The following is a 25180-nucleotide window of genomic DNA, read 5'->3' as shown; positions in this document are numbered from 1 at the left end:
AAGATGCAGAACCAGCACTAATATGAACAGTTCTTGAACAGAGTTTTAGACCCCAATAGGCAGCATCATATTCCATCCACTTCCTTGCCTGTTGTCTGTAGGTCTTGGGGGAGACCGATGTGTTAACTCGGCCTAATGAAAACATTGGTAATAACATGCTCCCTCTCCGTGTTCCTTTAATTATGTATCTCCAACTGGATACCAGAAGGCCCCTGTAGACTTCCAGCTCCACTTGTTGTGGAAGTGAAGTTTCATTTGTAACTCAGATCCTGGTGGGGAGGATCTGTTCAGAGAAACTAACGCATTTTCTCACACTTGTTCTCTCCCTGAAACTCCCTCGCTCTCTCTCTCTTAACATCATGTTATTCCTATCTCAGTTATTTATTGATCATGAGAAACTTAATATAATGGTATAGCTTCTTTTAGAAACACATGACCAACTATATCAGTATTTTCTTTTTAGATACTACATGATCATTTTTCAGTCTTAGATTCTGCCTTATGCTGTTATACCTTTTACATTATATCCATATAAACACTGTCAAAGTTAACACCCTCAAAAGTTGTCCAAAGCTTTGTCCTTTATCTCTCTCTAAGAGGACAAAGCTTTTTTTCTTCTCCCTTCCAGGAAACCATCACAGCATTAATATACCTCCCAGGTATAAAGTGTTGATGAGTACCTGTCTCCTCAGGCTGACACTTATTTCACCAAAGGTCTCAGAGCAGGGTTAGAGGAACATTGACGGAAGAGAGGAAAAAAGAGCTGCTTGCATACCCAGCTAACGGATGTGGTGGAATTGTTAAGCAGTCTCAACTGCCCTCTCGTTAGCCTCTGAGTTGCCTTGTGACAGAGGTGAGGCAGAGAAAGTTGCCGTGGGTTGAGAGACCCTGTGCCACTGTCTCCGGTGCCTCCTCTGTCAGCATGCCCTATGCCCCAGGCCACTGCGGAGAGGGCACAAGGGGGGCTGTCACGCGTCGGCCTCAATTACAATCAGGGGATGGAGCATGGAAAGGCTGCCCACTGTCACGGCTCATATTACAGTTGTAAAATCTGCATTGTATCATATCTAATCTCTTATGCAGATGATGTTTGCTGGAGTGGTACTTCCTATGCAATTTTTGCTCTTATTCCATCATTGACGCACCTACAGAACCTTCACAATTGACAAAATTTAGTTGTAAAATCCTGTTCCCTTTAAAGTTCCCACTTTCTTGTTCTGCATCAGTTTATGTAAATCCATTCAAAAAATATAATCAAATACTGAGTGAAGCATTTCTTGTACACATAATGGTTCTTGGCAGTTGACAACACTCTGAAATAAGAGTTTTTACACAATACAAAGACCGTTGGATGTATTTCATGAGTCAATGCACACAAATATATATATTTTGAGATCTTCCTTCTTAATATTTCCATGCCAACTAACAAAATAATCAGCCTGTATACTGTAGCTCTCTGCACTTTCAAAAAGGAAACATTAGTATTCATATAATATGTTGTATACTGAAGTTATGCCTGCAATCAGCAATGTTTTTTGTATTAACATTGAATCAGATGACTCACTATAATGGGAAAATGTTTACTCATAGTTTGTGTTTACCTCAGTGTTTTACTACATGTAGACTGCGTGGTTGAGTTATTATTCCTCCATTAACCCCTCGTAAAAAAAACTGTAGGCAGCTATTTTCAGCAAACAAGTATATAAGTCAAGTGTTTGCATGGCACAGAACTGCAGAAGCTATTGGCTGGTGAAGAAAAGCTGCTATTTAGCAAGCCACTCAGATATTTTTCTCAGGAGTTGGTGGACCAATGTCTACATTAATCATATACCTGACAAAAAGACTGTATGCGGGCCATGATTTTCTTTCTGCTACATAGTGGTCAGAAACCCCTTAATACAACTACAACACAACAAGTATGTAGTTTGCTGAATTTGGACTTTCCCCAGAATCAGGCACTTCATTGGCTGACTTCATACAAATTTTATGTTGCACATTAGGTTAAGGGTGGACAGTAGGGATTAATAGTTTTCCCGAAAATGAGACATTTTCTATTTCGGGAACAGAAGCACACTATTCTGAGAATCCTGGGAACTGGACTTGTTTTTAATGTTTAACATCAGCTACAGTCAAAATGCATTGGTCAAGCAACACTAAAAGCAACAAGGAGAACTATGCATACACCTATGGGTTCCTAACCTGGCTGCTTTTGTGTATTATTTGGTGGTATTGATAATTATTAAAGCAAAGAAATTAGATAACTGATAACCAGAAATTTCTGGTTATCAGTAATATGCTGTTTGACATTTCTTCATTGTAAAAACTAGTGGTTCTCAAAGTGAGGCCCAGGATGCCCATTAAAAAGGGGAATCATTTATTTTCACTATTCCATCCATATATATATAAAATGGATTCCATGTACTGTTAGCATTCAGAGGCTATTGTGAGCCTTCTCTAATAGCCTCTAAAAGTCATGTTAGATATAGTAATAAAGTCAATGATCTCTCAAAGTTAGCAGAACATTTCTTTATTTTACTTCAGCTTTTTAAACATTGTGCAATGTGCATCTAATCCAATACAGTGGTGTAAATATTGTTAAACATATTTAATCACTCGCACACAGAGCACACATACTCTGCATCTTTAGGGTAAAGCCTACAACCGATTAATTCAGTTGGCCGAAAGAAATTTACCATACTAACTGCATTCACTGTCATAGCGCAATCCCACAAGATCAGAAATGTATGTGCTTTGAAATCATGGCGCATAGTGTTTATTAATTACAATGAGCTTTCATTGTGTTCTACTGGTGAATGCACACATCTGTTGTATATGTTTTAATGAAGTAAACTACAGATTTACATATTTTCTGAATATATTACTACTATGTTTGGAAACTGGAAATGGTTTGGATGGGTATTCCTAGGAATCCTGTTACCCAGGATTAAACCCTACATATACATAGTATACATAGTGTACATGTACATAGCATACATAGTATACATATTTAACACTCGTAAGGTAATATAATACCTGCATGGATGCCTACACGCATCATTGCCTTGGCTGACACTTGCTCCTTTCTAACATTATAGATTTACTCAGACTGAACAACTGTTGGGTGTTTGATGTTTGTGTGTACTGCCACATGTTGGTCTACCCAAAAATGTTGCCATCTAATGTAACCTGAACAGCCTATGACTGCTTCTATATGGCTGTGTTTATGAGACTACTGTACTTGGTTAGAGTTCATTTAGCTTGATATTGTTAAAAACCCATCTTCTATTTGGACAGCTGTTGCACACTCATGTGGCATGTGTGTGTGAGTGTCCACGTATGTGTTTACAAGACAGATGTGCAATTACAGTATGTAGTCTATATACAAGTGTTTTGTGGTGTGGACAGATCTTATAGTACCTTTTGTACAGTTAATATGTGCACATGGATACTCTGTCACAATGAATATATTGAAAACATTAGAGTTGCTGGTGGTTATTTTTCCTTTTGATAGCTTTGCTGTGTGGACCACATGCTGAGTTGCACAGAGAATCCACATACTTATATGAGGAATCAGCATATTAGTATTAGTTTCTCTCTATAGGGTGTTGTAGCCATGCCTGGCTACTGCTGTTCCTGTCAGTCATGACAGGGTCGCATACCATCATCCTACCCCTGAAGAGAAAATGACACCTGGCTAAAAGAACCACTGTGAGTAAAAGAAATGTTGTCCCACCTCCCGGTGGCCAACCTGTCTAAGCATTATGGCAAGATTAGCTCTGCCAGATGGCATACATTATTCATGAGGTGAAAATAAAAGGTATCTAAGGTTGTGTTATTACAGACTTGATGACTCTCTCTTTGTGTCTTTCTTTATTCTCTATGGTGAAGCTGGCCCCATCAGCATACCATAAAACCCACAGGGAACCGCCCCATTTGTAGAAAGTTCTCCCCTACACTATTGTCACCTTCATCGGCATACTTCAAAAAAAACAAAACAAAAAAATGTTGTTCAGCAGCTACAGTGACAATGTGTATTGCTCAGTTATAGATTAAAAGCGAAGGACTTGCTTAAAAGGAAGAGAGTCGAAGACAAAAGAGAGTGCCAGGCAGGGGGAGGTTGAAAAAAAAGGGCCAGCAACTGAGTTGACAATTGAGTTATAATATCATGTCCCTTATGAATAATTAATTTGATGGCGCTAAGGCCCCTTAGAAGGTAGATTCAATTAGTTCTGCCATGTCTTAAAACTTAGACATGCTTTATTAGTGTGGAAGATGGTGGCAGGCATGTTGGGTTATTCAGTTAGGCCTGTTTTATTTAATGATGGAGAACAGGAGAAACCTTGTCACCCTAGCAGTAATGCACACCATTATAATACATTTATGTCAGTTAACAGAGAATTTCAGAAATTCAACACATGTGGTATTAACTCTATGTCTGGTGGTCAGATGATCCTGGATATATTATAGTCTACTTCGTGTTCAAGCTTCTGGATATCAAGGCCTATGTGTTGTGTAGATCATCAGTATTAAAGATACGACTTCAAGTTGTCTTTAGCATAAATTGCTGCTGAATTGTAGTTTTGTCAGAATAGGTAATTGTGCTTGTTGGGAATTGTATCTTTGTTAGCACTTGCAGTGTCCTAATACCCTCCTCATCGGTAATCACTGAAAAGCTATCTTTTATACTCCACTCATTTATTGTGAGTAAAGCCTTGTACTTGAATTTCCTTTAACTTTCGAAGATGAGTCTTTCAATGAGAATGCCTTGAGGATTAAATTCTTCAAAACTGGAAATGACAGTTGATTGTAAAGGAACAATATAAAGTAAGCACAAATAAACAATGTATACTGTATGCAAGAACTTTGACATGCCCTCACATGTCGTGCCATGTTGTGTGTATTCACAGTGGCAGCTGACAATAATCTGCCTTCAACTCTGTGGCCCCGGTCATTGTTAAATGAGGCGCATGATGTGTCTCTCTTTTGTGAGTCCCCTCTGTGCCTCGTATTCCCCCTATAATAGCAGTATTATTTTCCTTTTAGTAGAGCAGGGAAGTGCAGTGGTATTATCCCAAAGTAAAAGACAAACTTCTGTTTGTGCTGTCTGTCAGAGCAGCCACAATGACGCAGTGTTCTGATAACAGGCTCCACTGTTGCTCGCTCAAACAAATAATCAGAGCACCTTAGATTTGCTTAAGAGAATTTGATGTATCGTCTGGGCATAAGGTGGCAACTATGGCTGTTGCAGTGAATTGTTTCATAAATGCCACCAGTGTGGACATAAAATATTGAAGTAATGATGTAATAGAAGAGAGAATCCTTTCTTTTTCAGTCCTCCAATGCATGACAAGTAAATAGACAATTACTTAATTTTTATACATCTGAGACTGTGAAAATTGGAATTTTTTTTAACTGAAAAGAAAATTGTGGTTTTCACAATCTTACTCTATTATGTGTAGTTTTGTCAATTTTTCCAATCAGGCGATCAGAAATTATAGTGAAATATGAAATATTTTTTATGTAAACCACTTATTGAGGAAATATAATGAAAGATAACATAACCAAAATTTCAATCACAATTGTCTGTTTAAAATGATAGAAATGCAACAAAACTGGGAAGCTGGGTAGGTTTAAACCATCATAGAGGGCACAAACTAGGTTTGCATTAATGTAGGTATTTTGGTATTTAATATGAACAAGACTTTTTCTTTAGCTCAATTTACATTCACTTTTGAGGTTTCAATGAGAAACCTTCAGATATTATTGAAAGGAGATGAGGCGGAACAGATGTAAGCACCAAGAAACTAGTTACAATACTAATTGGTATCCAGAAAAATCTAATTCATTCTAAGATACAGAACTGGCCTTTCTGGTGCAACCCATCACTCTAGAGCCAGCTGTAACAATTAGCTCAGCTGCTTTTTTTACTAGGTTTTGGGAGCCCTTCCTCAGCCATGAGTATTAATGAATTCAAAATTTAAAGAAAATAATCTTTAAGTATTTCTAACTGCCAGATTCTATCAGTGCAACCACTTCTAATGGTCTGCGCCTTCCATTCAGACTAACGTTTGATGTCTTGCTTTCATGCCCTCCTTTTTCTCCATTGCTAAATTGCCGCTGACAGTCCTGTGTCCCCACAGACTGTTTGTTTGTTTTCGAACCATGCTTGTTTTACATATTATTGACGTAACGAGTATTCATTTTGTGAGCTGTTGATGGGGGGAAGGGAGGGAGTGGTCGGTTGCTTTCTTATATTCAAATAGGATGTGATCATGAGTCAGGCTGCAATCTGTTGTAGCGCTGAATGCACTAAGGAGGATGTAGGACTTTTGAGAAACTCCAAAGCGATGCCAAATCTTTCATAAAAGTAGGACAGATTTTTCATGTCCAAAGCACTTGACAAATAGGGAACAGCTGGGCAGGTACAGTCAGGCTGCAGAAAGCGTCACATCCTCATCAGTTTAAACAGTAATGGTGATCAAGCGTTGATCAAGACATTCCAAAGGCTTGTGTGTGTACTTCACTGCGTCTGCATCAGTTATATACTTTAAATCACAAACAGTGGGGCTTGGGGGGGGGGGGGGGGGGGGGGGGGGGGGGGGGGGGGGGTTGAATCCAACAAGGCACATTTAATAAGATATTTCATTCATTTTAGCAACAAGAACCTATTATCAGTAGGTGTTGAAAAGCGCTAAATACTTCTAGCAGTCTGAAGAAAAATAAAGGGAGGCTCCCAACAGGCCTTGTCAAAACATGCAAATGAGCTTGACGCCAAGTCCGATTTTGACAAACATAATTAAGGTGTTCCAATTCGGGACATGTTAATAGAGAAGACTGCAGGCCTCCCCCAGGTCTTCACTAATCATAAAGCCTTAAAGCTTTTTGTGTATGTGTGTGTCTGTGTGTGCATTTTCTCTCCCTCATCTCCCATTTTATTGGATAATGAACTGTTGTAAAGTGTTAGATCTCCTTTCACAGTCTTTCACTGAGTTTGAGGAGATAGGCAGGGAAGAGCTGCCCGAGGTGTGGTGTTGTACAGATAATTAAAAGGCAAGAAGTTTGTGTTTCGCTCTTTGATCTGCCTGTCAACTTTCTGATTAGAGACGTAAAAGCCTTTAATCAACAGTAATGTGATAATTAATGCTCCTAAACTGTTGAAAATGAACCAGAGGAACGTCAAGTTTCCTCTTTCTTCTTCCCTCCTCCTCCTCCATATATCTCTCCCTGAGTCCATTTACGACAAACTGGCAAACTTTTCTCCTCAGTCAGTTCCATCAGGGGTTGTTAAATCAGATGTTGTGTTTGATTACGACCAACTGACATGTTGTTTTCTCCTACATACGCCTCTCTCTAGTCTTGCTATCAGCAGAGCTCAAATTTACTGGGTGTGTTTGTCTTCCAAATCCAACAGAATGTGCTTTTTAATTTCTCCTGTGCTACCATCTATTGTTTCCTTTAGTTTTTACACATATTTGACCTTCAGCTTTAATATGGTTACCATATTATTACAATGTTCATATGCTATGTCACCATCATTTATACAGCTACTCAATTAATAATAAAATCAAATTATTTATATTGCAGACTAAAGCACTTAAACTCCAGTTTTATTACTTAGACTGACTGTCGTTGAATAAAGTTTTTATTCACTAGTGTATTTTTATTTTTATTGACGTACTATTTATTTTTAATATTTTAGTTGCAATGTGGCCAGTACAATTGTGTGACACAAATGTCAGCACTATGAATAATGCATATACAAATTAGCTCATTCGGATATGACTTTTAATTCTACACTTCATACATTTTTTACGAATTGACCAAGTTTAATCAGCACATAAAAAATCATTTTCCCGGCACTGGAAATGGAATTAATAAGTCCGCTCTGTTTGAGCTTCACAATTGACCAATCGGGATACACTTAGAATAAGGTGTATAGGCTGACCAGCCGTCTGTAGAAATTCCCTGTTTTTTAATTGAAGACCTCAGAAAGCAACGCTCCTGCCCACACATTGTTGCATGTGGGGCAATCACAGCCAGCACCCAAGTCCATTAGTTTTCATTTGGATGGTTCAGTAAGACTGGTTGATTAAGTCCAGGCAATTTGCTTGTAGGAGCCCTCGTTCTCCACTCACCCCTCCTGCTTGTCAGCCCTCTGCCACCACCAGGGTTGTCGTTCAGGTTAATTTAATCTGGTTTGTTAGACATTTTAACACAATAGCTTTGTGACTGTCGAAATTCCTTGGCACAGAGTAAGGGGTTTGCTGTAGTTTATTATGGTGGAACTTTGCATATGAATGCTTTTGGATATTTGACTGTATTGACTATTGTAAATATTTGTGTTTACATTGTTATTGAACCATGGAAAACTGTATAATATACAGTATCCACAGGGCTATGTACGTATGGGTAATTTCATAAGTGTAAAACAAGATATTCCTTTTCAAGCCTCATCAATTCTCATTGAATGAGGGTGAAGGGGACTTTGTTGTTTAAAAAAAAAAAATGTAAATCTGGTGATCTGAGAATTTGACTTTGAGACTGAGGTGAAAGGAAAAGAGGAGGGGGAGCTCAAATAGAGTGAAAATACAGCTTTCAATTCTCTCCACCCAGGTTCAGCTTTTAACAAATGGTTCTATTACCAGCTGGTCTCCTACAGGCCTGGTCATTTATACCCATTAAACTTGCGTCTTATCACCCATAAGACGCCCTTACGTCTCTCCATCCACCAATTGTCTATAATCAGCCATTTAAAACAGCGGCGGAAATTTCTTTTGCGCCTTGCTTCGGTCTGACGGACAGGCAAACGAGCTGGGGGGAGGAGAGAGGGATATTTTCTGTGGAATGATGAATAGGCCAAGTTGAGTGGCTGACTAACAGAGATCTGTCTTAATCAGAAGTGATTTGTCAGAACAGGAGCTCTGCGGGGTCAGGGCGCAGGCGATGAATAAAACAGAGGCTGGCGGAGTGAAGAAAGGCCCCAGAAATCCACCCTGACTGCCCACCACCACTCATACACATGCATAGGGAAGGGCTGATGCACAGGCTAAGTCAGGATGGATTGGGATGGCTCTGCTCCGCCTTGACCAGAATATTTCTTGTTTTGGCCATTTTAAGTGCATAGACTGTTGAAAGAAGTGGCTAGTGACTGTCCCAACACATACAATGCAATGTATTGTAGGGGAGGAATCAGTGGTAAACATGCAGGTCCCAGTTTTGAAGATAATGTACGTTTTCTCATTTAGCACTAGGAATCTTAGTGACTCTTTATTCAATTCTTTATTGTGATATAGCAGCTCCTGATTAACATGCAGCCAAGTTTATTATTATAAGTGAGCTGTCATAACATTGCTGAACCCCCAGATGCTACATGCCCCCCTTGTGACCCAGCAGTTGGCACCTCTTTATTTTGAGCTATAGCTCAGTGCGAAGGCACTAGCCTCATGGCCCGTGGGCTCAGCATTACAAATACATCCCAGTGTGGATACAACTTTGATGGAGGTGATGAAAGTGTGTCACCAGGCAGTTGTAGACTTGAGAAGTCCTAAAAAAAATTATTTTAAAGCTTCTCTGGAAGTGTACAAAGACAGGTAACTTTTTTCACCTGGGAGTCACAGGTTTATAAGTTTACTGCTACATTGTGTGTGTGTGTGTGTGTGTATGTGTTTGAGAAAGATAGAGAGCTAACATTTATCAGGCTCCTCCTTACTTACCCTCAGCCCTCCCATGGGTTTCCGTACCCCGTTTGTTGAAGTGTGTGGCTTGTGTCCAAATAATAAGTGTGTGTGGTAACCTTCAAAAAGTGGTCTCAACTGCTTAATGAAAAGGAGCTGTGCTGAGCTTCAGAGCACACCACTGTCAGGTCTTGTACCCTTTCAGCACAGGGGACAGGGGGAGCAAGGCAAAAAAAAACGCAACTCAGAATGAGAGACAGGCCCCTCAGACAGTGTAACTGCTCTGAAACTGCTCCTGTAAAATAGATGATGTGTCCAATTAAATGTGTCCATGTACTGGAGAAAACTGAGGGCTTTGGAGGTTTGGGTAGCACTGGCGTTCTGAGCTCTATTGTCCTTAGCCAGACTGAACATATGTGGGGAGTTTATGATATATACTTTTAACATCATCAATAAAAAAAAAACTAGTTGACCCTTTTCATTAGAGAAACTGACAGTAAGGCAAAATAAGTGAACCTTTCTGTTGTTGGAAGGGTTCAAGAGTCGATGCAGACACAAGTGAGTCTTAGTTTCCTCCCGTTCTTTTTGGCCTGTTTTATATTGCTTGTTCAAGCATTACAGATTACATTACTACACATACTAGTAAAGTTAATTGTCCTCTTAATATATTTTCCAGCCATCTTATCATTATTAACTAGACAATGAAGTGTTGCGCTGAGGTAAAATAGAAATGAACTGTGCTATTTCAGTAGTGTGTCCGTGGATTTACAGGAAAGAATTCCTAATCCAGACACAATTTTCCCCTCAATCTAATTTGTGCCTTCAACTTTTCTACGCTAATTCTTTTCCACAGTTACATTAGAGGAATGAGTTGAATTAAGGCTCTCTAGTGCTGGTGTGAGGGTAATGTAATGGAATAATAGGCTTGTTAAATGGACCTTTGGGGATGTGGATCTTTAACAAGTGAGTCAGAGCAAGGCCTCTGTGCCAGGGTTATTTAAATTGTTAATAGCTGTTTAAACTGGAGGGGAATATTTTACTCACTAACGAGCAACAAGTCAGGAGCATTAGGAGTAAATTATTTCTCCTCTTTTGTATTGTTTTTTTAAATCATTTTTTAAAGACTGCCCTTATTTTTAATACCCCACATTTTTGTTTTGGTAATAAACAGTGTACTCATTTTGTTTTTCTTACTATTTAGAGATTCTGTATTTACTTTAATTTGTAATATGTTTAAAAAAAAGTCAGTCTTATAAAACAATATGCATTTTAAGGTTCATGATTACCAAAAGATCAACACAAGTTCTGATTACATCATCTGATTAATTCACTGTATTATTTTACAGTTGCTAGCAATTTTGGGGTGAAAGCCTCGTCTACATCAAGCTTGTCACATTATGGGAGTGGTTTGTTACTTGAAGGAACCTTTCATTACTCTTGTACATTTGATTTTTTTTTTTTTTTTTTTTTTGCTTTTCACTCAATATTTTGCACCATTTGTCACTCAACAAGTTCTTTTTCTTAAAACTAATGACGTTTTACACAGACCACTGGACAGCAGGGCTTAAATAAGATGAATGGAAATGTAGATACATGCCAGAAAATGAGTAATACAAGAGAAGATACATGATAAAGACAATAAACACCACAAATCCCCATGGGAGGTGTTGTGTACACCTCTAATGGTTTTGTGTTGTGGGGGAAACCCAGAAAGAGATGACTGGGGAGAGACCTTAATGGCCAGACAGCCAACGAAAATGTTTATCTGAACAAGCTGTGACGAGACTTTTAAGTCCGTCAACTCAACAGACTATTCAGTTGACTGCAAATGATTTCACAATGCTCTACTCATGGATCTCCATTGAAATGTATTCAATGGCACAACATTATTTTTTCTTATAACAACATGCAATGATTTATTTTATAGTTTAAGTTTTCTTACCATCTTGTATTATGATTTTGCTTTGTTACTTTTGCTCTTGTGAATGTGTCTTTTTCTCTAAAGAGTGTTCAATATATGTGATTTTAACAAAAAAACTAATTTAGTTCAAGTATACACAAATGTACATTTTTCCTCAGCAGCCAATACCTTTGTCAAGGGCAACCATTTACAAGCAACAGTACAATCTCTCAGTATAGAAAACATGTAGTGGTGAAACCCTGGTTCATGTCATTCTTTAGATAAGACTGCGCTCTGTAAAGTGCACATAAAACTACTGCTCTTCCATTATTTTCTGTTGAAAGGTAGCTAATTTCCAATACTAGTCATGTTTCCATTTCTTTTATTTTAATCCATGCTTTACCTCCAGTAAACATCGTCCATTGAGAAACATGATTGTCTTCGCAAAACACACCTCAACAGAATGTTTCTGATGATTGTTCAGTACTTGGGTTAAGATATCTATGGAGGCCTTTTCTCCTCCTACCTCATCCATCTTTTTACGCATTGCAAACTTTTCCAATAATGCACTTACCATCAGAAAGGAAAAAAAAACCTCTGCTGCTGCAGTGCTTGTCACACTCATTTATTTAGGAAAAAAGCCACAATCCTGACGGAGATGGATAGATGTGCTTATTTGTCTCTTTAACAGAAGATTTCCGCTACAGCTCCCTTCCTGTTTATCCCTTGTTCTTCTCCAATGGGGACGGGGGAGGGCCTGTATTTTTATGGTTATTAATACCTGCACTCAGTCTTTTAATCTGCCCTATTTGTCACATGTGACTGTCTGACTGCACTGTTTAATCTGGGTATCCTTCAATCTGTCTCGTCCCAGATTAGAAATTAATGAAGGCAGGAAGAGACACGTTTGAGTCAGTTACAGTGTAGGGGGGTAAAAGGGATGGGATGAATGGAAGACGAATGTCGTTCATTTGACAGTGCTTTCTCTTTTTACTACTTTTCCCTGATCCCCTTTCTCTGTCTGTCTCTCACTCTCTCTTATTCTCTCTATTTCTCTCTCTCCTCTCTTGTTTAGCTGCCAGATGTAACCCATTTTTGTATTGCACCCCCCAAACAGGCGCTCAGCACGTGGGTCCTTTGGTGTGCGGCACCTGTGTAGTGTAATACAGTCAGCAACTGCGTTGTTTATTCCAGATTTGTTTGGTGCGCTTGAAAGCCTGTCTTTGATCCATGCAAAGATTCTTCACTTCTTTTCCTTTTTTTCCTGATTCATCCTCTGCCTCCCTCATTTTTAAACGCTAATGCCGTAGCAGTATGGGTACATTGATGGCAGCAGTGGGTTTTTGGTGCGGGGGGGATGCTTATTTGGTTTATCTTTTTTTTTTGCTTTCTTTTCTCATCCTCAACCCATGGGACAGGAAAATGACAGTGACCACTGACAAGCTTGTCAGGTGCCTTGTCGGGGATGTTTTATAACTGTGCGTTAATGTGTTTACATCTACAACTGACGAGAGGCATTTAAAAAAGAAATCGCTTAATGAATATTACATTGGCTGAGTGGACCCCACTGGCAGGCTGGATGCTGGGGTATTGTTACCTAGAACTTCATGTCTGTTTACTTCAGCATTTTAAGAAGGTTTAAAAAATACTTCCCATAGCTACAATATTCTATCTGCCCGCCTGATGCTCGCTCCAGACTGTAAAAGATATCACATCATTTTCACTTTGGTCTGATGGTGATGCATAGTTGAAGACAGAAAGAAGTATTCCAGAGATACAGTATGAGTATGATATGTAAATGTTTTCAATTGTGTAAGTGATGTAATATTCCATTCATAGCTATGTGGTTATCTCCTTATTTTGTAAATGTTGGACAAATTTCCTCACACTGCGCTTGCTTCTTTTACAGAACAAGTGGGACAAGAGATTCTTTCCAACCTGCACAGTGACCGTGAGAAGATCCAGAGAGCCAGAGAAAGGGTGAGTAAACACACGCCACTCATGTATCCATTCTAACACACATTTGTAAGACCGAAGGTGTTATAACTGGTTAGCAACACAACAGGCACCACTTTCTGCATGGTTTGCTAAGTAAACACACACGTCTAAGTTTACACACACAAACATGACACACCCCTTTGCCATGGGCATGCTTGCACTTGTGCAAACAAAGGTCTCTGTCAGCAGTATTGTATTGGCAAGGCACTTGTGCTAGTTGTTGATAGCACTACAGGATATTGCATTCAAATGGATATTGTGGTCATCAATATCTCCTCACAGTTTTAATTTGAATATATATATATATATTTTTTTAATCAAAACTTAAAAGCACATCAACCTTATTTTTACACAAATTGGTGGTATATGTACACCATTCTCCAATTTTTCCCATTTTCATCCCCTCTCGTTAATGGAGTTTAACTTTGCCCGCTTCCATCCTTCCTCACCTACCCTCCTTCCCACTTCCCCTCAGAGAGTATCCCCAGTCCTAAGCACTGCACCTCCTTACATCCAGCCAGCCAAACAGACAGGTAGGCAGAGACAGAAAAGACCAAACACAGCAAGGGGGCCCAGCTCTGACGGCCCCCTCAACGCCGAATGCTTAAAGATCACAACATGGCAGTGGGCCTTGCACAGGCGATTTCAAAGGAAATCAAACATCTCCTTTCAAAACGGTCCACAGTGTCTACTGAGAGTACCTGCTCTCTCTTCCTTTTGCTTTCTCTCTCTCTCTCCCTTCTTCCCATGAGTCTTCTTTGCTGAACCCCTCCCACCACACACGCACACACACACACACACACACACACACACACACACACACATACACATACACGTAGACGGCTTTAAAGGCAGTTTGTGGGGCAAAAGTAAACTACGAAGAAACAGATATAAAGACAAAGGGTTGAGAGGTTGTGTAAAAGCTCTTTTGCATTAAAGAGATGGAAAGTGAAGGGAGTATAGTTAAAACATAAATTCCAAAAGATGAACAGACATACACACAAACACACACATATGCACACATACAAACACACACCAATACATACAAACCCCTATGCTCAGCAGGAGGTGTGGCCTTTTGTTTTGCTTTTATGGTACAAATAGAAGTCAATGGTGGGTTACAACGCTGGGTCAAAGCAGAGCGCTTCCAACTCTGAACCCCTGAGTGGATTGAAGAAAGTGATTTTTATCATTCTCCAGTCTCGCTCATGCAGAGCCCTTCAGGTAGCAAGGGGGGAACCTGTTCCCTGAAATTTGTAATCTATATCCTTGAATTAATAATTAATGTGCACAATATTATTAAGATTGACTAATTCAAGGAACCAAATAAGCAATTTGTGTGCACAAATTATGGATTTCCTCCCCCAAATGAATAATTATTGCCCTTAAATGACTAAACATGCGCTGACTACTTAATTTGTCCACTCTCTTCTCTATCGATCCGATGCACTCTTCCCTCTTTTTTTTTTTTGCATTTTGTGAGCATTCATCTGTTGCCACAAAGTAAGCAATATATATAATTTAAAGTAATGTAAGTACAACTTAACACCAGCTTACTGCTTAGTTTGTGTTGTCCTTATCCAAGCAGACTATCCACAACAAGCTATAACTTCTGTCTCTATTGCTACAATAACTTAACAATATTAATTGACGGAATTAATTATTTTGAGTGTCATACAATTTAGTAATTTAAATTCCTCCCATGCTTACCGTAACAAACTTAAATATGCAAGAAGAATAATATTTTCATTTTGTGCTTTTCATCCTCAAAACTCAAAAATGACTCTTGCCTGAATGCCCTCTTATGCTCTTGATAGACTGAAGCTGTATGAATCACAAAGTCTCTGAATTTTACACTTAAATGAGATTTATTATGTAATAATAGTCATTAGAAAATATGAATACATTTTAATCCTGCAAAATTACCCAGGTTGACTTTGGAGATTTCTCTGTGTTGCAGCTGTGCATTTAAAACAAAAGGTAGATATCCCCACCTCCTTTCCTTTTGATATAGGGAACCTCAGTAAATATTATCTTTAAGTAATAGACACTCATCTCCATTAAAATGTCGCTTGGTCCCCTTTTCAAGTTATGGAGGAAAACATGAGACTTGGTAGAAGGCTAGAGAGAGAGAGAGAGAGAGAGAGAGAGAGAGAGAGAGAGAGAGAGAGAAGGAATGATTCAGAGAGAGATGTATTTTGGGAGAAAGTGTGAACTGTCAAGGGGACAGATCTGTGGTCAGAGGCAGACATCAGGCAACTGCAGTACTTGTTGTCTTTGCCAGAAGGCCTAAACCCCAGGCCCCCACCTCTTACCCTGCACCACATGTATCCTTGGCTTTGGCAACCTGCATCGCACCAGTCCAGACTATCAGAGAGTAGGAAGGAAGCAGGAAGAAGAAGAAAATAGCAGTAAAGGGGGGTTGAGAAGAGATGGTCAGACAGATTACTTCTAAATGAGCCAGATTAACCTGGGAAAAGAATGATGCTGCAACCATTGTAGAAAAAAGGTGTGAAAGTGAACAATTAAATTAGAAAAGAATGAAATATAATACACTGATAAAAACATACTGAGTGAGAGTGACTTTATTGGAAAAGCAGTTATTAACTCATAGAGGGATGAATATGAATGGCTCCCTGTTGACTCTAGAGAGAAACTGTCTGCAAAGACTCATGCCCACATTCCCCCGTCATCCTGCAACTACAGGTAGACGTTAGTGGCAGCTCAACTCAGTGCAGTGTCAGCATTTTTACACTGTCACGCTCAGACCTTGTTGGCAACATCTCTGCCAGTTTCTCCCCCTGTGAAAGTCCCCATACCTGACAAGAAAATGGAATGACAACATTTCTACGACCCCTGTGGGGGGGGAAAAAGACAGAGAAAAAGAAAAGAGTGAAAATCGCATAAGAAAAAGGAAAATATCCGAGACAATTAGCATTAATAGCCATGATCATTATATATGTACTGCTTCAAGGACTCCTTACGATTACTATCTACGTCAAAATTAAAGGGCTCTTTTTCCATCATTGTTATAATGTTTGCTCCGCAGCAAGATGAAAGCCATTAGAATGGCCTATCCTTCTAAGTGGAATATTGCTTGACTTAACTTAAAGTTATAGACATTGTCTGTGTATCATAAAACACAGCTCATGATGGCTTTTGTTTATATACTTTAGAATCTAACTTTAATCATTTATTTTTTGTTACATTCAGCAGCTTTTTAAAGGAGATCTAAAAAATAAATAAAAGAATGTTATGTAGTGGGTTTAACATACTACATAACATACAATGTGTAATAATGGTTCCTTTTCATTTTCCATCAATTAAATGTTTTTGGTTTGTTTGTGTGTGTGTGTCTGTGTGTCTGTGTGTGCGTGTGTGTATGTAGTTGTAGGTCACCTCGCAATTGATCCATCAACCATCTTTCATAAGATGTTGTGTGTTAATTTCTAATTTTCTTAGTTAATTTTATTTTATTTCATTGGTTTGATTTTGAAACATTTATGAAAACAAACAGGAATGTAAACAAGAAACAAACAATAATAACCAATAGAATTTAACATAAGCACCACACTCTCAGTAAACAAACCAAAAAGGAACAGGAGGAAGTTAATACTTACAATTTCCTGCCCCCTCTCTAATGCTCAGTTCATAAACCTGCATAATATGATTAGGTTAGGTAAGAGTTTAACAAGATATTACTTTTCCATCTTTTTCTGTCTTTTAAACGCATAATGAGGTGGTCTAACTTTAACTTGTCTTTCACTTTTTTTGTCCTTCCAGCTGAGAGAAACAGATGCCAATCTGGGGAAGAGTTCTCGCATCCTTACCGGCATGCTGAGAAGGTAAGAGGCAGGTAGGGACCCTGTTTCTGCACCTCTCTGTATGTATCATACCATACCTGTGCTGTGAGAGTGCTCCAAGTCATCACCATTTAATATGTTATCGTCAAATCAAAATCGAGATTATTCAAATTTTCCTCTCTTGTCTCAAGGACTGTAGATATGAATTAAAAAAAACAAATTAATAGATGGATGAATTAATGAATGGATGCATGAATACAAAACTTATCAATATAAATAAAATAGCCTGTAGTGACTCTTTTACTTCAAAAAAATATCCGATGTGAACTTTGACCAGTTGATTTTGTCCACTTTAATTGAATGTATTGGACAAGGTAAAGCTGTGATTACAGTTCTTTAATCAACATTTTTGAAAGTCATATTTTCTTGGTGAATTTGTTTATTTCAAATTTTTATTTGTATGTTCCTTTAATGTAACACTTAGGTCTGAGCTAACTGACTAAACAAACAAATGGTATGAATGCCTCTTCTATTGAATGCAAAGGTTAAATGCCTGGGTAGTCTTAAGAGGAGAGTATCCCAGCATAGCATGCTGCAGAAAAAGGCTGGAGAAAAAAAACAAGTACACACTGCACATGTCTCTATTCTTTTCTTCTCTTTGCCTTTGTTTTTCACAAAATGTACTTACAACCCATGTCCAACTTGTAGTCCTTTGTTTCTCTAGCTCGCTAGTTCATGCACAAGGAAGCCGCCACCAATCGCACAAACACAAAATTCAAACGCAAATATTTCAATACTCCTTGCATTATCTTATGCACCCGCCTCCTAAAACACACATAGATGCCCCCAGATACACACACACACACACACACACACACACACACACACACACACACACACACACACACACACACACACACACACACACACACACACACCGTAATATCTTGTCACATCTCCATTTCATAAAGTGCCTGTGTGCCTACCCCTGAACCGTGACGCCATGGTTTTGTTTCTCGCTCTTCTTTCTTGTTTTTTTTTTCTCCCTGTCGCCCACTGTGGATTTTGATTAAGAGTAATATGTAAATGACACTGACTAAATGTAAAATCCTGGGGCCAGGAAGGAAGTGCCAATTGAAATAGATGCTTCAGTGCCCGTAGACAATTTGGAGGGCGGCTCACATGGCGGCCGGCACTTACTAGAGAGGGAAGGCCTGAGGAGGGCTGTGACGCCGACTGTAACCAATATTTCTGCATATGTCTCCATTTTGTCAAGTTTGATTATGGGAAGAGGAGGAGGTTTGAGGGGGGGGTCAACTCGCCTGGCATGTCACCCCAAGCTGTCCAGAAATCATTCATCATTCCCTCCTCCTTCCCTCTCGTCCTCCCTCCACCCCCTCTGGTGCTGAAGTAAATAACACACACTTATTTCAATATTATCATATTAATGTTAAAGTTCAGCTGTCACCTAATGGGAAGACTTAATCAGACGTAGCATTTTAGGAGGCAAGCTGCCACCCACACCCCCCACTCTCCAGTCCCCCTTTTGACGTGCCTTACCTCCTCTGGTTAGCCCCCTGCTCAAATCAGGATTTATGAGGGCTTTCCAAAGTGGGACCCGGCTGCGAGCCTCTTCGACTACCACCCGCCTTTCTGCTTGATGGGAGCAGCACAACATACACCCCCTGCTTTTCCCTAACAAAAAGTATTTTTTTCTTCCAGTTTCTTCACTGTTTGAATAAAAGAAAATGGGTTTTGTTGTAAGGTTGTGGGCTGGAAGCGTCAAATCTAAAGTCATTTATAACCAGAGATAGAGAACTGAGAGCAAAAAGTAAGTTCAGAATGGTTCAGTGATATCTCAACACCCCCACCTCCACCCCCTTTTAGGCATTTCTTCCTCATTTCCCCATTCATTTCATTATTTGCTTCGCCGGTTTTCTGCCTTTTGATTAATAGTATATTTGTGTGCGATGTCAAAGCAATTGTTGTCTCTTTACACTGTTGGGGGGTTTGGGAGGGGGGGAGGGGGTGCTTTGTCATTCTTCACTTGTTTGAAACAGCTATAGAAGTAGTGTTATTGCTTTAAGTCCACCGCCAGCAGTATAAGGACTTTAATAAAAAGGGAACCTTTCCTGCTATGTATTATAACCTTGACACTTGTGACACAAAACTGAAGTGGATGCAGATACTCATTCAAGCATGGGTTGATGAATATTCCATCTTTTATTTCATTATGTTTTGGGGTTCCTTTGGTTGGAATGCAGTAATTAGCTGAATATGAAAACATATATATTTTATTATTGTCCAAGCCGAGACCTTTGAACAATTGTCTTACATGAATAACACAAATAGGTGTTGCATTGTTTGCCATGATCTATGGTAGTGAGCAGATACATTAGTACATTGGCAAATTAAAGTTTATTTTGAACAAATAGATTTAGTGTTTATGTGTGTTTGGAGGGATATATCCTAATATATCCTTTTTCAGTGTTGGTGTAGTTTATTTTAAACTCCCACCTCTTTCTTAAGCGTCTGTATGGTCTAGTGAATGTCACCCCAGCTGAGAAACGATTAGACACTCATTAAGCTAGCTGTCAGGGTTCAAGAAAAGCCAATTAACTTAAAGGCTCTGTGAATATCACTTATTGTACGAAACATTCAGAGACAGACACATCTCAAATAGCTGTTGCTTTGTTTGAAAATTAATCTTTACAATTTTCTAACTGTGAAACTCATCACTGCCAAAGAGGATAATTAGTGTAAAAGCTGTTTATAGGTGCTGTTGATTGGCTGGGTCTTGGGTTGATAACTACTCTCACAAATGTAGCCTCAGTCTTATGTCAGCTCTATTCATTTACAAGTGGATGTCAGTGGTCTAGTGGTGGGCACCCAGGGCATCCACTCTTAGTTAATTTTTAATTCAATCATGTGAAGTCCTGTGGGTTTTAATTATGGCATGACAGGCACAGTGATCCCAGTGAGGCATAAAGGCAATACTAATATTAAATTAATATCTATGATCATCAAATCATCTATTATCATATATTTAGAGCTGTTTTAGCACCACCACTAACCAGTCCCTTTGTACCACAAAGAAAATATTTGATAACATTGTTGCTTTGCAAGTAATTTACCAGCTTTAACTGGTAACATTCCACATTCAAAGAAGGTTTTTAGTGTAAATGTCTGTATTATAGGATAAAATGATACTTTGAAATATGATATCAAATATAAACAGCACGTTAATCACATGAGAAGGGTAGTGCTGGACAACAGCTGCCTGGGTCCAGACCTTTGAATATGCCTACTTCACCAAGTTGAATTGATGGATTGACAATTGACCGTCTGATATCAGGAAAGGATAACGGTCTTAGAATTTCACAAATTTAGTTGCATTTCTACAAGAGAGCTCAGGTTTAACCTGTGATACCATCAAACAACACTTTCTAAGACTGCTCCACTTTTGTTTGGGATTGAATTTACAGAAACTCTCAAATAAGACCACTGATTTCTTTTATCATTCAACGCTTTTAGCAGTTCTGTAAAATAAAAGACACCTCAACCGACAAACCTGAGCATGGATTGAATCCACACTGTGACATTGCAGACCTGAGTCTTTTCCCCTTGAGACTTGATCAGGTTCAGAAATTTTAGATGAACTGAACTGTTTGATGTCAAAGGATTTATACATGACTTTGTTTAGAACATTTTCTTCAAAACAAACTGTTTTTAATACTTGGGGGAAAATGCATTTCGAAATGTTACAGCTCACAGTGTGGCTCTTTATGATTACCTGTGTTGTCTCCACAGCACAATGACACTATGGCTTTTTTTATAAAAAAAAAAAAAAAAAAGTGGCTCTATGACTGTAGTATGAACCTTCCTGCTGATATACTGAACATCTCAAGCAGCTCACACACCACAGTCAGACCAGTTGGGAATGGGATGCTGCTCCAGACCCAGTTAGGACCACTGGGGTTCCTGGCAGCTTCATGGAAGGAGGGGGCACAGTGAAGGGCAATAAAGCAGGGAGGACGAAGCGGGGGTGTGTATATTTTGAAGCAGAGGGGTTGTCTGCTCTCGCTGGCAGCTGATCCCACATGCAGGTGGTCGACTCAGTCGCCAGGCAGATCAAAAAGTCAAGGCCCCGGGTGGACCTCCCTTTGAAATGGGAATGGGGCCTAGATATCAGACAGAAAACATAAGCAAGCTCCCAGCCACAGAACAGCTCCATATTCATGGCTGGGACTGGCAGTAGCGACGGGCAGGCAAGATGGACAGAGCCTCAGCCTTCAGAAGAGGACTCACACTCTGGACACTGATTAAGAGATTAGCCCATGAGCTGGGGTGAGGATGATGCAGTACCTCACAAACTGATGCAGGCGCAGTGTTACCAAGACACCAACTTCCTTTCTTGACACATGTTTTGCCAAACTGTGTTAATATGTGGCCAAGTTAATTTCTCTGATTTTACACAGTAGTTACACGGGGCAGGTTCAGTACAAATATATTAGAGATCGCTAAGAACAACCCACTGATTCATGTTATACTACTGTAACTGAAAATAACATTTTAGCTATTTATGTGACTAGTCGGCAGAACAAGAATGTACAACTCGTCCTTGTCTATAGGAAACACAAGTTTGCTGTGTACCTTATTCATAGAAAACTGGGAGGTTTTTTTTTGCTTGGCCCAATAAACCAACACACCAGCAAACAATGTCAAGAGCCAAGAGACATAAGTGCACGGACCCAGAAAAGCATCTTCTTCGAACTTTTGATTCCCTAAGATCTACAAGTTTTTCCTCTCTCCTGTATTATTGGGGAATATATACTCACTCTCTCTATCCCGTATGTCTGGAATATTAACTACTGGGATATGTAGGTCACATAATTAATGGAATTCAGATCTACCACTGAGCCTTGGTGGGATCGGAGTCTTGGGTCCCTCTTGAAGTCTTGTTATGAAGTTGAACAAAAAGATTTGATTTCTTTAATTGAAGCTGAAAGATGGGCCAGATAACAGATCAGATGGTTGTTTTTTTTTCTTTTCCTTTTTTCAGTTTTTTTCCCCCACCACTTATTTATTTGAGTTGTTCTGTTTGTAGCGTGAGAATAGCAGAGGAGAAACTTCATTACAGTGTGGAGGGAACAGGGGGGTAGAGGGGTCAGAAGTGTCAGCCTGCTAGAACAGAGAAACAGTGGCAGGCTCTCTAGCACTACCTATGTAACTACCATCACACGCAGCATACATTTACTATCATACATGCTCATATATTTCCATATTTTCCATATTCCACTAGAATATTAGAGTATACTATGACATTGTATAAAACATGTTTGCCCTATTTTATATTCTATTTTACTTTGTATCGCAGGTGAACTCATCACAGTAGCCATAGCGGAGCTTCGTGTTTTCTGTCCCAAGAGTGGCAGATCACTCCCAGTGGATCCCACTCTCTCTGATCTCCTCTCCATGTTACTGCCACGATAATTCCATGTACTACATTTAAACACATTCCCTTTGCTTTGCAATTTGTTCAGCCTGGCATCATTACCACCCCACTCAACCCCCCACTCCCCGCCCCCATATTGCTGCATCCCTTTGGGTCAGTCGTATCCCTGGCCTTTTCTGCCCCCTCCAGGGAAGCATTCTGTGCTTTTTATGTCCAGTCTGTTTTTTTTTGGCAAAGGAGCAAAGTGCCAAAGCATGAATCGTATCTTCCCCCACCTCAACCCCAAGCTAAACTTTGTACATATCAAGATGAGCGCAGCTGTTGTGTGCATGCATGCATGCTCACTTTATGAGTATTTTCAGTGGATTAAGGATAGCATGTCAGCCTATTGTGGGAAGGTATTTGGTGTTAACAGTGATGGTTCTTACTGTTGGCTGACAGGCAAGACGATCTTGCTGGCCTTTGTGGCTCATTTCCTTTAGTAAGGAAAGCAAACAGGTTTCTGAAGGCAGATTTATGCTTTCTGTATCCATATAACTGCAACGGTCCATGTAATGTAAATTTCATCAGCTGTTCATTCCCACGTGGACATCCTTGCAGACAACCACTCAAATTCCTGACCATGCAGACTATATGCCTCTACAAGCATATTGACCGCAAATGCAGACACCCAGTGTTGTACTGTATGTACAGCTTGCACATCTGCTGCATGTGCTATTGTCTTTATCCGGGGATGTGGAAATGATGAAGTATTTCTGTGCTTTTACTTTACCTCCATTATCTTACAACTCATCCTCTTTAGAAATGATATTGCATCTTCATCATTCAGAATCATCCAGAGATAGAGAGATCTTACACCAGAGATTTTACACCATGTTGAGTATTGGAGTTTGAAGATGTATCTCTTATGAATTATATAACAGTGGGTTGTCTTATATTAATAGTGCTCTTTTATAAGAGAAGATAATGATATAGTACTTTTGGTATTAATCTACTAATTTATTTTTATCAAGCTATTTTTCTTTTTGGTTTTGAATGTCAGATAAGTGTGTTGAAAATCTGCACTTTTTTTTAACCATGTTTGGAGATAGTGGATACTTTAATGTTCTTGTGTGTCTATGTGTGTGTGCATGTGTCTGTGGCTACAGGCTGCTGCTGGGAGAATGACAGGGTGCGCCTCAGCCTCATTACTCACTGCTCCCGAGCCAAACAAGCACCACTGCCACCTCTCTCTCTCTCTCTCTCACTCTCCCTTCTGCTTTATCTCTGTCTTTTTCTCTCGTCCTCCACCTCGCCCATTAGAGAGTGCTGATGGGACGTTTTTTGCAGAAAAGAAAAGATACACACACACAAGCTTGGGCTGTAGAGGAAGGGGTTGTTGACAAGGGCAAAGACGTGTTGTTGTTTTATATAAGGGATGCATTTGTCTGTTGAGGATTGACTCGCTTAACTGGCTGCCAAAGCCCCCTTTTTCTCCCTACATATCTTCCTCTCTCTATTATCCAGACCATTGCAGGCTACTGTTTTTTTTATAGGTCAGGACATATAGTGGTGAAGAAATTCTTAAGATTTTATAGTAACAAATTCATGTAAAATAATGTCAGTGTTTGAGTCGGACAGTTGGCTTTATAGATGGTAAATAGTAAATGCTGTCTAATTCATTTAAAGTTGATAAAGAAATCAAAGCTGGTCACTCATATTTAGAGTGAAACTGCTTTACCAGCACTCTTAGCTATCACTTAGTCTTTCCTTGAACTGAACATCAATGCTGAACTTGGAGCATTCCAACAAAAAGCAGTTTTAACACCGTCACTTCTCCAAATGCTCAAGGGTCAGCCAACCACAACATTGAGGTGATGCTTCATTCGACCTCGCTCATACCATCCTAGTTGATAGAGCTCCTTTTTTCCCCTCCTTTAACCCTGACAGACTGTCGTTCTGACGAGATGACTGGAGATCAGTGGCGCTCTCATCCCTTGAAGTGGCTCCAGGTGTCACTCCAAGGGTACCCGCCCTGTTTGATCTGCCGTCGAGCGCCTGTCGGGCCACGGCACCCTCTGATTTCCCCGTCAGAGGGGAAAGAGGCTCTCCTGTCCAAAAGTTCCACTGCTACTTTTGAGTGACAGTAAGGGAGAGGTGTTGGCGGCCATAGAGCTAACAGTAGCCATGGCAGTATAGGAATGGACGGTTTCCTGTTGCCATTATTCCCTAGCTGTCGTTTAATAGCCATAGGGAACCCTCTTACAGACCCCCTCATGGGAGCATTGTATAGAGGTGATCTTGATTTGATATGCCATGCCCCAGCAGTCCAAACAACAGTAAAGGGAACAAAATAAACATCAGATGAAAC

General features: G+C 39.6%; 1 protein-coding gene across 3 annotated transcripts in view; it reads left to right on the top strand.

Annotated features, from left to right (window-relative positions):
* vti1a (vesicle transport through interaction with t-SNAREs 1A) overlaps window positions 1–25180 on the top strand; it is a 118121-nt gene that overhangs the window by 63376 nt on the left and 29565 nt on the right. For 2 of the 3 annotated variants that reach the window (XR_009927627.1, XM_062442338.1), the window contains exons 6-7: window positions 13484–13554; window positions 17356–17417. Coding sequence is in view for 2 of the 3 variants with exons in the window: in XM_062442338.1 (XP_062298322.1) it covers window positions 13484–13554; window positions 17356–17417 (133 nt within the window). In the remaining variant the exon portion in view is untranslated. Of the gene's footprint in view, window positions 1–13483; window positions 13555–17355; window positions 17429–25180 lie in introns of all 3 variants that reach the window. The other variant, XM_062442339.1, reaches the window with a different exon arrangement.

Source organism: Scomber scombrus, chromosome 21 (assembly GCF_963691925.1).
Source record: "Scomber scombrus chromosome 21, fScoSco1.1, whole genome shotgun sequence".
Lineage (NCBI taxonomy): Eukaryota > Metazoa > Chordata > Actinopteri > Scombriformes > Scombridae > Scomber > Scomber scombrus.
The sequence above is the reverse complement of the archived record's forward strand: the minus strand, read 5'-3'. Positions and strand labels throughout refer to the sequence as shown.